The 17,487-nt window shown below is 38.5% G+C and overlaps 1 protein-coding gene across 3 annotated transcripts in view; it reads left to right on the forward strand.

Annotated features, from left to right (window-relative positions):
- GRM5 (glutamate metabotropic receptor 5) overlaps positions 1-17,487 on the forward strand; it is a 282,987-nt gene that overhangs the window by 212,958 nt on the left and 52,542 nt on the right. For all 3 annotated transcript variants that reach the window (XM_086742894.1, XM_086742905.1, XM_086742916.1), the window contains exon 3: positions 9,037-9,272. In XM_086742894.1, coding sequence (XP_086599020.1) covers positions 9,037-9,272 — 236 coding nt within the window. The remainder of the gene's footprint in view (positions 1-9,036; positions 9,273-17,487) is intronic.

Consider the following 17,487-nt stretch of genomic DNA (forward strand, 5'->3'; position numbering starts at 1 on the left):
ATAGTGCAGCAGCCCAGATGGGTTTGCCTCTACGCTGCCAGTTGCTCTGTTTCCATTGCTTTAACCACCCCCACAGGGCATTTGCCACCATCCATGAGTCAGTGTAGAGATAGAGCTTTGGCCATTTTTCCCGTTCAGCAATGTCTAAAGCCAGCTGGATGGCTTTCACCTCTGCAAACTGACTTGATTCACCTTGGCCTTCAGTGGCTTCTGCCACTCGTCGTGTAGGACTCCACACAGCAGCTTTCCACTTTCGATGTTTTCCCACAATACGACAGGACCCATCAGTGAACAGAGCATTTCGCCTCTCATTTTCTGGGAGGTTGTTGTATGGTGGGGCTTCTTCAGCACGTGTCACCTCTTCCTCTGACGGCATTCCAAAATCTTTGCCTTCTGGCCGATCTGTGATTACTTTCAAGATTCCTGGGCGATTGGGGTTTCCTGTTTGGGCTCGCCGTGTGACCAGTGCAACCCATTTACTCCACATGGCATCAGTTGCATGATGTGTAGAGGGGATCTTCCCTTTGAACATCCAGCCCAGCAGTGGCAACTGGGGTGCCAGGAAGAGCTGTGCTTCAGTACCAATCACTTCTGAAGCAGCTCGAACTCCTTCATCTGCTGCCAGTATCTCTTTTTCTGTTGGAGTATAGCGGTCCTCGGATTCTCTATATCCCCAGCTCCAAAAGCCTAGGGGTCGACCTCGAGTCTCTCCTGGTGTTCTCTGCCAAAGACTCCAGGTAGGGCCATTCTCCCCAGCTGCGGTGTAGAGGATGTTTTTCACATCTTGTCCTGTCCGGACTGGCCCAAGGGCTACTGCATGAACAATCTCCTATTTAATTTGTTCAAAGGCTTGTCGTTGTTCAGGGCCCCATTTAAAATCATTCTTCTTTCGAGTCACTTCATAGAGAGGGCTTACAATCATACTGTAATTTGGAATATGCATTCTCCAGAAACCCACAACACCTAAGAAGGCTTGTGTTTCCTTTTTGTTATCTGGTGGAGCCATAGCTGTTTTTGTTGACCACATCCATTGGAATGTGACGACGTACATCTTGCCATTTTACTCCTAAAAACTGGATCTCTTGCGCAGGCCCTTTGACTTTGCTTTGTTTTATTGCAAAACCGGCTTTCAGAAGGATTTGGATTATTTTCTCCCCTTTCTCAAAAACTTCTCTTCTCTCTTTTTTTTTTCTGTTTTCCCCTTCTTAAATACATTATCGCAGAGGCGTTATCACGGAACATTCTGCTACCAATCGGCTCGGCCTTGGCCAGCAGCAGGTCCGCCCTAGGCCCGGCCGAGTCCACTGAACAAAGGGGAGCGACTTCTAGCAGTTTCCTACAGAAGCTACCACCTTAGGCCCCCCCTCACTAACAAAACCACGACATAAAGAAAAATCTGAACCCTATAGTTGAGATTTAAGAAATGTCAGAAACAGTATTAAAGACTTGTAACATTTAAAAATAAATCCTCCATCCGTTTAGTATGTAAGCATGTCAACTTTTTCAATCAGTTTGCTGTTGTTTAGATCTGATGTCTTATCATTGACTGATTGGCATCAGAGTTACAGTTCCCACAACTGAAGTGATTTGGACTACAAAAGTAACGGATCTTACTTATAGGGAGAATAATACAGAATTGTTGCTACGGATACCCAAAACTGAGTGGGTGGCCTTAAACTGTGAAACCTGTGTTTTCTCCAGATTGTTGCCCAGAATGTTAGACATTAGGGAACACAGAATTTATTTTCTGTTTTAAAACCACTAAGAATTCTCTTAATTATACTGAGAGATTGTGTGATTTGGGGAATATATTTAAATCCTTTCTTCCACCAAAAAAACCAAGAAATTAAACAGTATCATTTTCATTTAGAGTAATTTTTCAAAGACTGATAATTTTAAAAGTAACAGAAACAAGCATTTCTAGTTCAGAGAAAAAAATATCTTCTTAAAATATCTTGACTGTGTAAAATGTTAGTTAGCTCTAATTAGGAGATTTCCTGTGAGGGAGGGGCATTATTTTAACTTTCTTTGCGTTCTTTCTCTAATCCACTGGGTTTTATACAATCATCATTCCCAGACAAGGAATATCAAACCTCAGCATAAGCTGATGGAAATACAGAACAGAGTGGATGTCAAGAAGTCAGGTAGCTTACTGTCCTCCCTTCGCCAAGGCAGGGTCATTTATATCAGAAGGATGTTTGCCTAACTTATTTTCTAACACCCTCAAAAGTCTCCAAGCTATTCTAGTTCCTTGTACTCTTTACTGTGAGGAGTATTTTCCTGATGTCTAAAATGAGTCTTTCTCCTTCCAGTTCAAGTCATGAATGCTTACATCAACATGATGAACAAATTATGATCTTTTTTACTGCAGCTTTTTATGTACCTGAGGACAATTATCACATCTCTTGCCTAGTATTGGGTTTGGTTGTTTAGGCTATGAATCTTCAGCTAAATCAATCAAGCCTGTTTCCCAGATCACCTTCCCACTTTTTGGTGACCCTTTATCTCTGTTCCTAACCACTAGCTTTTCCTTTTGTGAAGATTGATACTAAAAGCTGTCCTGAATTTGTCTGTAGTAGCCTCCTCCCTGCAGTGAACTGCAGGCTGACACATTCTTTACTCTTCCTCTCACAATAAAGTGGTTGGAGAATTGCTGCCTGTTACTTCTGATGTCCCTTGTTTGTTGCGGCTCATTTTGTGCCTTGACCTTTCTCATTTTATCACTGTCTAATGTTTTTCTTTCACATTGATCCTTGAAAATCTGAGCTTGCTTCTGCTTTTCATATATTCCCATCTTTGACATGGGCACACTGATGTCTTACTGTATTTCCTATCCTTCCTCTGCAAGGCACTTTTTAATTAAGTACTTTTTAATTCTTCAATTCCTTAGACATTCGTTACAACAGATCTAACCTTAAAATTTTCTTGGCTTAGTGAAGTCTGCTGTTTTCCCTCTTTGCTCTTCTAAAAGTCACAAATGCTATTTTTTCATGGTTGTTCTCACCCAGTTCTCACCTTCTCAAGCAGTTCCCGTCTACTGATTAAATACCTACAGAAGAGCCTTCTCTCTCAAGTACAGCTAGTATCCAAGTCCTGTTACCTAGGCTTTCTAGGAACTTGATAGACAAACTACTGCATTCTTCTCCTATCCCTCATTATCAATGAGTCCTGTGCTTTGAAGAATGCTACCAGCAATTCACAAAAAGCTTTCTCCACATCATCTTCCAGATTTGATGCCATTAATCAGACACTTATCGCAGGAAGGACCATATACTTGTCACCTGTAAGCATGACCAGTACTCAATAGCCTTAATTTCCCCTGTGTTCTGCATCTCTGAACATGTGGCTGAAACTCTGATGCATGAAGCAACACCCCCTTTCTACTCCATCCGCCTGCTTTGCCTGAACCTGCTGTCTTTTTTTATATTATCTATTTATGCCTGCATGCCTAATGATCTCTTCTGAGCAATTGTTGTCTTACGTGAATCTGACCACAAAATTAAATGTTTCCACATTCTGTTATCTAGTTTAAGCTGACAGTAGTTCTATTCCTTTGTCCTGTTTACAGCGGTGCAGAGCTCTAATAGCTAGTCCTCTAAAAGGTGTCAATCAGCTCTGCAAGTCCGTGTTATCCCTGACAGCAGATTGGCATTAGTAGCATTCTCCATGCTGTTGATAGTCATGCTACTTACCAAGTAGATGTGGAATGCTCTTGGAGCAATGTCCATCTTGCCTTTTTGGAGACATTTTGTGAATTTAAATACTTAGGTCATTCTTGACAGGGATGTACTAACTTCACCTTTTTGTAAACATTTTTCAGAAGGGCTAGCAATTTCTTGACTGCACAATGTGAGCCCAAAGCAGCCATCACCATCATGCATATTGAATTGTCTCTGTAGTCATTAAGTGTCTTTCTGATGACCTCTTCATAATGCTTCAAGCATGAGCATTTGCCTCTACTTTTCTGTTCTGATATTTAAAAATAATTGCATGTATAGTAATCATCTAAAACATTGAATTATTTTAATTATTTTATTATACTTACATTTATTCATTAATTGTTATATTAATTCATTAATATTTTTTAAAAATATTGGTGGCTCTGTCATGTCATTTATTGGAGCCCTTCTGTGATAGAATCATAGAATAGTTAGAGTTGGAAGGGACCTTCAACGGTCATCTAGTCCAACCCCCCTGCAAGAAGCAGGGACATCCCTGACTAGATCAGGTTGCTCAGAGCCTCATCCAGCCTGGCCTTGAACGATTCCAGGGATGGGGCATCCACCACCTCTCTGGGCAACCTGTTACAGTGCTCTACAACTCTCATTGTAAAAAATTTTTTTCTCATATCTAATCTAAACCTACCTCCTTCTAATTTGAACCCATTACCCCTTGTTCTATCACAACAGGCCCTACTGAACAGCTTCTCCCCATCTTTCCTGTAGGCCCCCTTGAGGTATTGGAAGACCGCTATCAGGTCTCCCCGGAGCCTCCTCTTCTCCAGGCTGAACAGCCCCAACTCTCTCAGCCTGTCCTCATAGGAGAGGTGCTCCAGCCCTCTGATCATCTTTGTGGCCCTCCTCTGGACCCTTTCCAACTGGTCCATGTCTTTCTTGTGTTGGGGACTCCAGAACTGGACGCAGTACTCCAGGTGGGGTCTCACCAGGGCAGAGTAGAGGGGCAGAATCACCTCCCTCGACCTGCTGGCCACATTCCTCTTGATGCAGCCCAGGATGCAGTTGGCCTTCTGGGTCGCAAGGGCGCATTGCCCACTCATGTTGAACCTCTCGTCTACCAACACTCCCAGGTCTTTTCCTCAGGGCTGCTCTCGATCCAATCCCCGCCCAGCCTGTATTTGTGCTTGGGATTGCCACGACCCAGATGCAGGACCTTGCACTTGGCCTGGTTGAACTTCATGAGGTTGGCACGGGCCCACCTCTCCAGCCTGTCCAGGTCCCTCTGGATGGCATCCCTCCCTTCCAGCGAGTCGACGGCACCACACAGCTTGGTGTCATCGGCGAACTTGCTGAGGGTGCACTCTATCCCACTGATACAAAACTATGTTGTGATTTACTGTGAATAAACTAAAGAAGCCTTTAGCAAATGTGCAGAACTCTTTGTCTCTGTTTGTTGAAGTTTTTTTTTCACTAAAATCTCCATCATCTTGGCATATCCTTCAAAAATCAGTAGCTAGGACAAAGTACACATGCAAATAAGATCTGATAACAGACAAAGAATATTATGATAATAGATCTCCTATTTCAAGTTCATCTCTTGCTAGTATTGCAACAGTGAAAGTCATTTAGCCATTTTTCCCTTTTTCCTTTCTTCTGTGAGTCCTTATTTTCCTAAATGGTATCTTTTTTTTTTTTTTTTAAAAGAAGCATCATCAACAATGATAGATTTTGTTTGATACAGTACAGTTGTATCCTGCGTCACACCACCAGCCTTTAAGGAAAATACACCAGACATTAGTCTGTCAGCCTAGAATATAAACACAAAAGAACTGGATGAGGGGGAAATATGTCATGATCCTGAAAGACAATTCCCCACTGTGTTGAGCGTGACAGTAATATTGAGGGCAGCCAGATTTGCACATGTCATAGTCCTCTTACCTTGTTGACAACTTTCTCCCCTGGCAGGCTGATGAATGAGATGTATCCATTACTGCGTGCACCTGACAGATATCTCAGCAAGGGGCTTTTTCTTTTGGTGCTGCAGCTGTGCAACCGCTGCCTTCTTTCACAGCAAGGTTTCTTCCTGTGCAACTCTATTTTTAAGTCTTGGTGGGATCACTTTAAGGACATTTTCTCATTGGTTAAAAAGCAAGACCATCTATTTCCAATAATTAGAATCACCTAATGAGAATAAAATTGGAAACTACAAAGTATCCATGCAAGGGAGAAAAAATGAACTTGTACAGTGATCTGTTAAGGATATCCATGTCCTATTTAATGTTTGGACTCTTTCTAATCGTTACTGGAATACTGTTCACCTGTACATGTTTTACTACCTGTGAGGAAGCTGTTCTTACCCACTTTTTCACCTAAATATCCTATACACTCCACTGCTAGCATAAAGAACGGCCTCTTTCACCAGCACGCAGTCCTGCGCTGCATTAATGGTGGCCTATGCGCTTCACCACTTCTGTGAGTGAGAGTGGAAGTTACGCCAGACTTCTTTTGGAGCTCCTTGTCACAGCCAACCTCTGGTGCCAGATAATCTTTCTTCAGTTGAACCGGTAGATTTTAGAGATGGGTAATACCATTTTGAACCTTCCATAATGCAACCACCAATAGAGTACAATGATATCACCAGCTACTACAGTAAAATTAAGCCATTAGGAGAAGAAATAACGTGTAAGGAGGGACAGGCATGACTATGAAAGTAAGTAGGTATCTCACTCTCTGTCGCCTTCTCCCTCATCTTCACACCCCTTACTGAGTTCAGAGGATATCACAAGTCTAATATCCCAAATACATCTATATCACCCTGTCATCAACACCCCACAAGTGTTGTTATTCTACTGTGGGTGCAGAATTGAAATATCACACACTATAGGTGATTTTTTATATTCATACAACCCTGTTTTCTTACTCTGCTTTCACTGGCCTTTAGATATTCGTTTAGCATTTGCTTTGCCACCTTGTCTGTCTGAGGCTGTTATCTCTACGTTGTTACCTCGACAATGCGCACTTTGAGTACATCTTTTATATAATGCTGCTAAAAGCCTTTGGCCCAAGAAGCTGAGCTGAAATACTTACTTGAATGAAAAGTAACTCTGTTGAACTAAGAAGCCTTTCTGCAGAAAAGCTGAGAAAAGTTATGTAATATGAAGTTGTTATTTCTCTCTTTTTTAATAACTCAGTTATAAAATGGTATCTTAGTCACAAATCTTCTTAGAGGGGATAACTATTCATAAAGTAATACTATGAATTTCACAGCACTCTGCTGAATTAGATCTACAAAACTGTTCCTCTGAAAAATGCTAAAGAAATCAATTTCAATAATAAAGTTTCTTTCTAAGTTGTTTATGAGACAACTCATAAAGCTGTGATACTGACAGCAGAGCTCTAATTCTTTTAAATTCTATTCAGCTTGAAAAAAAATGCCACACTACAGAAAACCTATAACTTCCTGCATTCATAAAACCTGTCAGATTTTATGAGGATTAATAAAACTGCTTAAAAACTTGCCAAAGATTAAGAGGAATGTTTCAAAGAAAAGGTTAAATCACTCATAAATTTAAAAAAAAACATTCTCTGGCTTTTGTCACAAAACAACCCATAAATGGTTCTAACTCTTTGTCCAGTAAATAGTCCTGGTGGAAGGTGGGCAGTGTTTGCCTGTACCGAGCATCCTGAGTGTGGTTGGGAACATTAACACCTGTGTTCATCCCTGACTGAATCTAAGCTTGAAGTTAAATTTTCAAAGTTCTGTATTCGAGCTAAAAATCAGTGCCCATCTTTTTCCTTTTGTGAATGTATATTTTACTTTTTTTTTTTTGTGCTGAGTAAATTAGTGCATTTGAAATCTGAAGCATGTTTAATAGTCCCTTCATTTTCATTCCAGACACTGGATATTATTTTTGCCAATGGTGAGGCTGCTATTTATTGACATTGCAGCTGCGCTAATGAGATGTAGTCAAGAGCCCAGGCTTCAACAAAAACAGTGTCTTGTGCAGAAGGAGTTACTGTCTGAGGTCTTGATTTGTGCACTGTATGAGGGTAGCCGAGTCCCTGTGTGGAGAATGTGCTGGGGACCAAGTGACTGCAGCAGGCTTACTGCGTACTCTGCAATACAGAAGCAAAGTTTAAGCCAGACAGTGAATAATCAAAATAGAACAACAGAACCACACAAATAAAGGTCACCTACATCTGTTACACTATGGCTAACTCAAAATAGTTAGGGTTAGCTTTAAACAACTCATAACTTTTTTTTTTTAAATATGGCAAAATAAGCTTGTTTTTTAACCTTCAGTTATTTGACTTTTAGGATTTAAAGGTGCTCTCTATAGTCATTAACATCAGTGCCTTTTTAGAGGGGGAAAGAAACCAATCTGAGATTCTTCTACAGTCCTCTAACTGTAACATCTGGGGCTTTTGAAAAATTGAAATATGTTCATTATAAAACAGTAGACATCTTCAATGCTTTAATGAGATATGTACATTTTAGTGGAGTTGTAAATGTCAGTACTTCCAAGAAAATCCATTGCAAAACTGGGGAGAGGGAAATTAGCCTGAGAAGTTTGTGACTTTTTTTTTTTATTTGAGTTTTCAGTCACTTCTGGCTACCTGTGGTCAGAGTGTTGCAAGCAGAAAGGTTAACAGAAGGGGATTAAAATTCTGTGCGCAGGACAGCGTCTCGCAAGTTCATAGTACTCCAGCCACCAGCAACCAAGAAACAGAAGCAACACATGGATGTGCATGATGCTCTGTCCAGCTTCATTAGTCATGTCTGCAGAGAGGATTTGTTTTTTCAGATGCAGTGCCATACTGTCTCAGCATCTGAGCTCTGAGCTGGTATTTCTGCTTGAGCAGTGCCAGCCCATTCAAAATTTGCTTCTGGCACATCGTGCAGTACAGGCACGGTCTGCAACACAGTCCTGCCCCTGGCACTGTAAGAGATCCTATCCTCAACGTCACCTCCTTTCAGGTAAGAGTAGCATCATCCCAGTGTCAGTAAAACACTGAATCAAAGATTTTTTCCCAGAGCTCAGTGAGGCTTAGTATGATGCAGAGATGTGCTCCTACACAGCAGATTTCAGGATCCGTGGTTTTTAATGTTGTTTCAGTCACCTGAAACGGAGGATGAAGAAAATATCATCTAAGTAGAAGCTGCCAATGACAAGTAAACATAAGGAAAAGGAAAACATTGAATTATTCTACTAGAAGTATCACAGATGCTTTACTAAATTCTACCCGGAATCACAGGTGTGGGTGTGTGCTCTTAGGCTCCAAATTTTATTTTTAAAGAAAGTTCTTTTCTTATTCCTTTGGATGGCTAATGTTATCTCTCTTTCATTTATCTTTGCAGTGATGGCTGGGCAGACAGGTACGACGTGACAGACGGGTATCAGCGTGAAGCTGTCGGTGGAATAACGATCAAGCTCCAGTCTCCTGATGTGAAATGGTTTGATGATTACTATCTACAGCTTCGGCCAGAAACCAATCACCGAAATCCATGGTTTCAGGAATTTTGGCAGCACAGGTTCCAGTGCCGGTTGGAAGGGTTTCCTCAAGAGAACCCTAAATACAACAAGACTTGCACAAGTAAGTTAATGTCTTGCTTCTGCTGTATAAACCAGCGCAACTGAAGGTCTAGTGTAAAGAGCTCATGTTGGACTGTTGTAGCCTGGTTTGGTGGAATAGTGAGTGGGGCTGGAAGGAAAGAGCCTGGAACTGCAATCCTTATTCTTTCCAAAGTGACAACAATTTAAAAAGTATTCAGATCTCTAAATAAACAAATAGATAGTGCCTCAGTACCTAACACTCCTCTGTTTGAAAAAGTTGATGCTACACTACCTCCATATGCATGTAAACAGTTTCAAAAATGTTGTAATCCAAAATTAAATGCTTCTTTTCTGAAACAGGGCTAATCATATTGCTTTAGCTCAGAGGAGCAATGGGAGAGTTAACATACAAAAAGTTATCTTAAGTCCATATGGTAATAATGATTATTTGTGTACTTCAGATAGAAAATTAGCTGGTTTGAAAGATTTCATTAGGTTTTCTTTCAGCCATGAGTCACTTCAGGAAATGCCATTTTGAGCTGATCTTTTTCATTAAATTGTACTGATTTTAGCAAAAATTGCCACAACATTTTGTCATTTTTACAAAACAGTGGCAAAATCTTTTTTTTTTTTTCACAGAAAGATGTGGTGCATTTTTTAGGGTTTTTTTTTTAATTACTTCTGTTAATTACTCTTTATTTCATGAGATGTGAAGTTGTACTGAAACAATGGGCATCATACTGATGCTGGGGCATAAGGGATGCTGTGCTGGGCATTGGCCCAACCACAGCTCTAAGCCCAAGGGGACCTTCCCTCCTTCAAAATTTCAATATCTTCCACACACCCATAGGACCAAGAAATGTCTTTAAGTACTGATGTTGTGGATTTATACAATACAAAACCCCAACTAAGTCCCACATAACATTTATTAAGTCTTTCTTTTGATTTGTACAAAGTCGCAGAGGAAGTCTGTGGCTGAGATGGAAATTGAATCTGAGAATCTCAAGATCTCAGTGTACATCTTTAACATTCTCCATTATTTTTCTTTTGTTACCCTTCCAACACAGCCTAACACAGGTTTTATTTGTGCTATTGATAGGTACTGCATTTTGAGCAGTAAACTTCATTGATTTCCCCATGATAATGTGGATTTTTTTTTTCCTGAAGTGTCAGTACAGTAGGCAGGGCTGGACACAAGCTAATAAAGACCTTGTTTCTATGACTGTGCTGTTAGCAATGATATTTCAACTTGACTTTTCTTGATTTCTTTTTTTTACTTACTTTTTTCCCAACACTGGGAGAATCTAATTTCTGTTCTATATGAAAGATTGGGAACAGTGAAATGTAGATGCCTATAGAGTCTTTTATAGTGCCTAAAATACAATTCGCCACCACAAAAAGGTACCCTGCACCCTCAGGGAGATGTTATTTTAGACAAGAAGTCGCCCAGTCATGGATATCAAACAACTTAATAATAAAGCTTGAATAGCTTGGTTTGAACAGCACTTACTGCTGGAAGGTTTCCCACAAATAGATCCTGAATGAGCTACAGCTCAAAGAGGTTCCTAAAACCTAGGAATGTTAAACACACAAAGAAATGTGCAAGAACCACAATCTACTGATTTACAGATCATAAACAGAGAAAAGGACTAATTTCCCAAATAGATTGTTCTAATTTCTTTCCCTTCAGCTTTACTGTCATATTCAGTGCTGGGCCATGATGGCTATAGTAAAAGAATGAAAACCAGATTATAATAACTTTAATTCTTTCTTGTTGCTGTAAGGTAGAAAATGTTAATTCAATTGTGGAGTTCCCCAGATTAACAACCATACAGCAATCAATTAAGATTGTCCATTTAATCAGGGTTTTCACACAGGAGGCTGTTAGTCATCACATTACTTACTCAGTTTTATAGTTCTGATTTTGATCTAGACCGTCTGTTAAAACTCATATAAAGGGAATTCAAAGGCTGGCCAGAAAGATGATATGTAGGTTTACTTAATGGCAATTTTTTTGGTGTCATAAGTGCTAAGACATCTATGCTGTTTTTGTCATAATAACCCCAAAACTAGGCAAGGGTGTATGATAAAGTGAAGAAATACTGAAGTTAGACAATTTTGTGGATTTATCAGCAGGAAAGACACAAATGTATTGTCTGAGAATTGCAGGAGTGAGAGATTTTGATACTGGGATTTTAACCTCAAAATTAACATGAATTTTGAGATTGTCATGGTAGTTTTTGTTTCTACCTCATTTCCTATCTTCCATATGACTTTGAAAAGAATGTATTTATATTTACTCCTACATTCATATTTGATTTCTTAATTTCAAGCACTCAAAGTTTTGAGTCTTAAATTCCCTCAGTTTAGACTCTACAACTGTAAAGATGATACCTGCCCTTGATGGTCACAGGCATTTCATAGACTGTCCTGACAATATCTGCACAATTATTAATATATTAGTGCTGCTTCAGATTTATCCTGATAAGAAAATAGGACTGTGCTCTTTAGCTTATCTTACTGAATACATTCTCTTCTCCAGCAGCTGCATAAAGAAAAAAAAAAAGAAAAGTTACAGGTGTTTCTCAGGATTCAAATTAAAGAAATTCAGTTTATCGAGAAACGTTGGAGTGAAATAAAAATCAATTTTTGCACTAAAAAGCAAGACATTCTTGGAATAATGATAAAAAAATAAACATAAAACTTATTGGTGTTGATAGATGAGGTCATTATTAAATGAAGGTGTCTAAATAGAAAGCAATAACCATTACTTTGGTGGAAAAAAAATGAATTATTCTCCAGAACCTGATTGTACTAGCCAGTTAACAGTATAAACAACTTATTTAAACAGTAAGACAATAACCACAAGGAGATATGGCTGAAATCCAAATAGATAATTGACTCCACCCGTTCTCCAGATATGAACTTAGTTGTTTAAACCTTTGTATTTGCTTTGCTGATTCCTGCCTAGTAAAGCAGTAGGCTACATTTATATCTGTAACAGAAAATACATGAAGTCATGAGTCGATGAAGCCAGCCCCAGTGACTTGTGTAAGTTTTTTTCATTTTTTTGTATAAGCTATCCATGAACAGTGCCAAGCAGGTATTACCACAAAATGAAGACATGATTTAGTAAGGTAGGCATAATAAAACTGTGACAACACCAAATATAGAGAATCTGAAAGACAATCCAAATTAAGTTTTTCTCCATTCATTTCTATCAAGCATTAAAAAGTCTCTGTCCCTTCACATACACTTAGTTCACACTGAGATGAAAATTTTAGCATCAAGCCCACTTTCCATTTGCAGATTTGAACATACTTACCTCATCCAAATGGGTGTCACTGCTGTAGCTAAGTACATTGATTTTCTGTCCAGCTGGAGCACTACAGAAAGTGAGAATTTTGAAGACTTATCTGACTTGATTTTCAGTGTAATCAGTTCCATGACACAGGAGAGCTGCTACAAGCCACCTCTGAACGCCAGGAGTCAGAGGAAAGAATTTAAAATGCATCTTTAAAAGGAGACATGTAATGGCCTCCAAACACCAGGGATTTTACAGGAATTGGATTTGGCTTCCACTCTGGCACCAGTCAGATATTTTTTTATCGTCTAAGGCCACAATTCAGTAAAGTTCGTAAACAGATGTGCAAGTTGATCCAGATGAGTAACTCCACTCAATGACCATCTTCAGGTCATAAAAGGCTAATCCAATCCTTCGGTATCGATTGCCTTTGGGTCTTTGAAGACTAGGTGTGTATGTGCTTGCTTTCTCACAGGCAAGTGTCCCCAGAAAAACTCAAGTTCCTAGTACTTTTTCCTCCTACTGAGGGTGCTTTACAAATGCGTTTTAACACAGAGCAGAAACAAAACCTAACGCAAGTGTTTTGTGAAACTCTGGCTCAAATGACATTAGTGGAAAAAGTCAAGTCTTCACAGTCATCGGGGCAGACCCATGTTTATTAAATTTACCAGTCTGTTAAATGAATCCTTTTGTCTCTGCTGCTAAACGATCTTATTTTTCCCATACTGTGTAAAAGCCAGAGGCACAGACGGAACAGCATTTATAAGGTGTTACTTAAACACAGAGCAAAACCAGAATACACATCCCAAGCATTTGTGATGTAAGTATAAGTCAAGAAAGAGGAAATAAATAGCGGCTGATGCTGATGAAGCAGTACAACATCTTAGTTTGAATGGGAGAGGTTACAGACTTCAGAAAAAAAAAATGGTAGTTTAATATAAAGGAACAACAGAAACAGGAATCTGAAGGAAGGTGATGGGGCACTCGTGCAGGTATTTACAATGGGGTCCTGACATTAAATACTCTGGTTCAAAGCAGCCAGGTAGAAAAAACAAAGGGAAATGATGGAAGCTGGGTAATCACAGACAAAGATCAACCACAGACAGGAGACAGAGGGCACGGAAAGTGAGGAAAGCAATTTATGTCTGACATGCTTGGGAGCAAGGAGCCAGTGGTAGGGTTTATAGGGAAGAACATACTCAACGTGATGAACAGAGAAAACGAGATTTGTACCAGCATTCTGAATGGGTCTTAGCAGGATGCAGAAGTCCAGATATTCCATTCATGACTTAACATGTGGCTTCTCTAAAATAAAACCACTTTTTTCCAAGGGTGTAAAAATTTACATAGAAGGATGGTCGATATATCTCCAAGCAATTAAGAACAGAATTAAGAGTGAAAGGATTTATTTGCAGAAAGTGAGATTAGGGAAATTTGGGATAGATATGAGTAAAGTTTTGCAGCTCAAGGTACAGAAGAGCACACAAAATGTAAATGCAAAAATTATCTACCTGTTTGCTGAATCTCATCCACCTCTAGCTAAGTTTAATGAGGTCAAAATGACCCATAGAAAATCCTACAGTTATTGCTGAACAGAAATTGGGTTTAACAAATAGTCCTTCTGGCTTTCCAGATAGAACTAAGGAATAAAACATGACTGTCTAGTCTTTGCACTGCAACATGCTATTCATCTGTTGGTTAAATCTAAGCTCAAATGCCAAAGCTGGTTTAATCAGAAGCTAGTCAACAACAAAAAAAAAAAAAAAAAAAACAAGTGCTGTCTACTCAGAAGAGTATTTTCTGTATTTCAAGGAATGTTCACATTTAAACCTCATATTCCCTAAACTTAGCTTTCCTACATTTTTATTTTTAGATTGTAAATGAAAACAAAATAAACCAAATTAAGTTAAAATGCATTTCTATTCTTTTAGAGCACATTTTATTTCTCCTGAATACATCCTGTCACTCAGTTTGATACTTCATCTATCATGTCTCATTCTTGGCAACTTGTAAGTTGAAGGATGGTTCAGCCCTCATTTTTATGTCCCACATTTCAGATCTGGAGCTCAAACACAGTTTACCACTACTTTTACAGTGATGCTGGATCAGGTCCAGAAATTTCCAAAGGCGGATCAGCTGTAAGGCATAGATCCAGATCTGAATTTTCTAGAAGCTTGATAAAATCTGAGCCAGGAGGCTACATAGACATGCTACTATTTTTTTTTTTTTCACTCAGAGAAAGCAGCAGTGTGGCACTGAGAACTGCTATATGCTGTTACATCTATTTGAAAGACTTTTATATACTTTGATCCTAATTTTAGCACACCTGTAACTCAAACTTCTGAATAACTTCTGTCTTCTAACAGCTGTTATGGAATTCATTAAACTCCTCCAAAATCTGACTACAAAGCTACATCTATTTTTCCTTCATTTTATGTTCCCTGCCTTCCTCCTTCTGTATATTAGATATATTTGATGATATACCACGCTACTGTGGTTTTATTCTTTATATTATAATTCCTTTTCTCATTGCGTTTTTGAACCTTGAAAACTATCTGGAAGAGATTAATACCATTGTACAAGTAGACTATGTCTCTGCAGCATTAAGAATAGAAGTAAATTGCAATTAAATGTATTCAGACTGTATAAATTTCTTATTAGATGGATGGATTGGAGGAGTTCCTGCCATGCTTTTCTCTCAGCAGTTCAACTTCCTGTAGGGATTCAAATACTTCATATAAGCATGATTTCAAGTAAAGGAAGTTTTATGCCAGCATTTAATGTGTTTTGCATTTGTAGTGGTTGTGTTTCATTGTAATTTACGACCAAATAAATTGAATTCTGTAGAAGGTGAAAGGACAGTAATGTTGTTAAGAAAATTATGGAAATAAATAGATATCTATTTACCTACCTTCTCTGAGGATTTAGTGTCACTATTATTCTTTTTGCTGATTTTACTGAACAGAAGCCAGACCACCACCAGTGCGTAGGCACCCAAGGATGCAGATCAACCTCTAGTTAGATTTGCAAGAGCTCTGAACATGTCTTGCTCATGTAGGCTTAAATAAATGTAAACCACCAAAGTCAACTGAGTCCTTGAAAAAAATCTTTTGAAAGTCCTCTCTGCATTTTAGGACACTGAATTTGGTCCTTCAGTCATTTTCAAATTTAACACTTTAGTGATATTCGTCACTTAAATTGTAACAGTGCCAATATTGGCTTTCAGTTGCAAAGAGTGTAAGTTAGAACTGGTCAAAAATATTTGGCAAGTAGATTGCACTGGAAGATATTTTCTTGTCAAATTTGAAAAATGTTCCATAGCAGCATATTGATTCAACGACACACACTTTGAAAGAAAGCATTGAAATGAGTCATTTTTTGTTTTATCATTTCAATAACACTGAAGTGTTTTGTTTCAAGTTCAAAATTTGCTTTTACACTGTTTCAGTGTTATGCTGTGTTTTTCACATCAGCATCAAAATTACATTTTCCAGTGTTGCCAAATCTCTTATTTTGCCTCAGAATTTCCTTTTTAAAACAGATAAAATCCAATTTTGAGTTTTTGTATTCATTATGGGTGGAAAAGGACATTTAAACTACATGAAATTTCCCACAGAGCAAAAAATATCTTTGTTTGTCAGTCCAGGAGCCTACAAGAAATTAAATTAGGAAAATAAATAGATAAATAAACTATTACATTTGGTTTTTTAGCAGAAAAATACACCTGGAACCTTACCAATAACAGATAACTGAAAGTTACCTTTTTTACATTGCTTTAACCGAAGGCTTTGATGACAGATTTTGGAAAAGTTTCCAAAATAAGTCTCTTTCTCTGTCTTTAAACAATGATGTTAACTTAATTAGGTGTGAACACTATGCTTTGCCTTGGTTCGCATATACAGCCCTTCCTCCATTTTATGACTCCATTGATTTCTTCACTGAGGAGACATGCATGTTTCTGGGATGACTGACTTGGTGCCATGCCATCCAGAACATGCAGATCCAGGGAAGGTTACTGATGTGTTCCCAAGGAGCACAACCATGAGAGCATGGACCCATGAGAGATCTAAGAAGTTCTGCATCATAATCCGCAGCAGACAGGACCTGCTATGTCTTGGTTAAAAAATGCAGCCTTTTCCCCTGATTGGAGGTATTCACTAAGGCAAAGGGGGAAAAAACAAAACAAAACAAAACAAAACAAACAACCAAAAACATTTGCTGATGGGCTTGAACTTCAACTACAGCCAGCAGAAAGTGAATGTGGGACTATTTACAGGAAAAACTAGAACTCATTTCTGTCAGCCTATTATCTCTCAAAACAAAAATTAACACAAAGAATCAATGAAGTCTATAATGACATATATGGAAGCTATACAGAAACTAATTTGTGAATTATTCATGGAGAAACATTATGGGATAATTGGAGACTGTAGGCTATATTTCTGGTTTTCTCTGTGATATTTTCTAGGTTTTTGTTATAAACAATCTTTTGATAATTGAGAAATTTTAAAATAAAAAAGTGAAACCCTGCTCATTTCCCTTTATTTCAATGTCAAACTCATCGCATAGCAATCAAACTGCTCTGCACGTTGAAAAAAATATTCTCTCATATTCTGTTTCATATTTTGTTCTCTTGTTTCTCCTTGGAGAAGCGAAATAAGAGGGAGACTTCTTGGAATGTAAAGTGTTTTCACTGTTCCCTTTACCCTTTCTCCATTTGCTAAAATTCAAAGTATTGTCAGCTTTGCAAAAGTTAGAAAGCAGGAAAAGCATATTGAACCACAGTAATTTTGCACTCTTGCACATCCCTGCTTGATGAGGCTTTGTAATGTCACCAGCTGGCAAATAGAAAAAATTGTATTCCATCTTCCTTGAGGGTAAAAAGTAGGAAAAAAAAAATGAGGAATGACAGGTTTTACATAAAAATAATTAATTTTATTGAAAAAAATGT

The sequence above is a fragment of the Chlamydotis macqueenii genome, chromosome 1, assembly GCF_036417535.1.
Source record: "Chlamydotis macqueenii isolate bChlMac1 chromosome 1, bChlMac1.mat, whole genome shotgun sequence".
In the NCBI taxonomy this organism is placed as follows: domain Eukaryota; kingdom Metazoa; phylum Chordata; class Aves; order Otidiformes; family Otididae; genus Chlamydotis; species Chlamydotis macqueenii.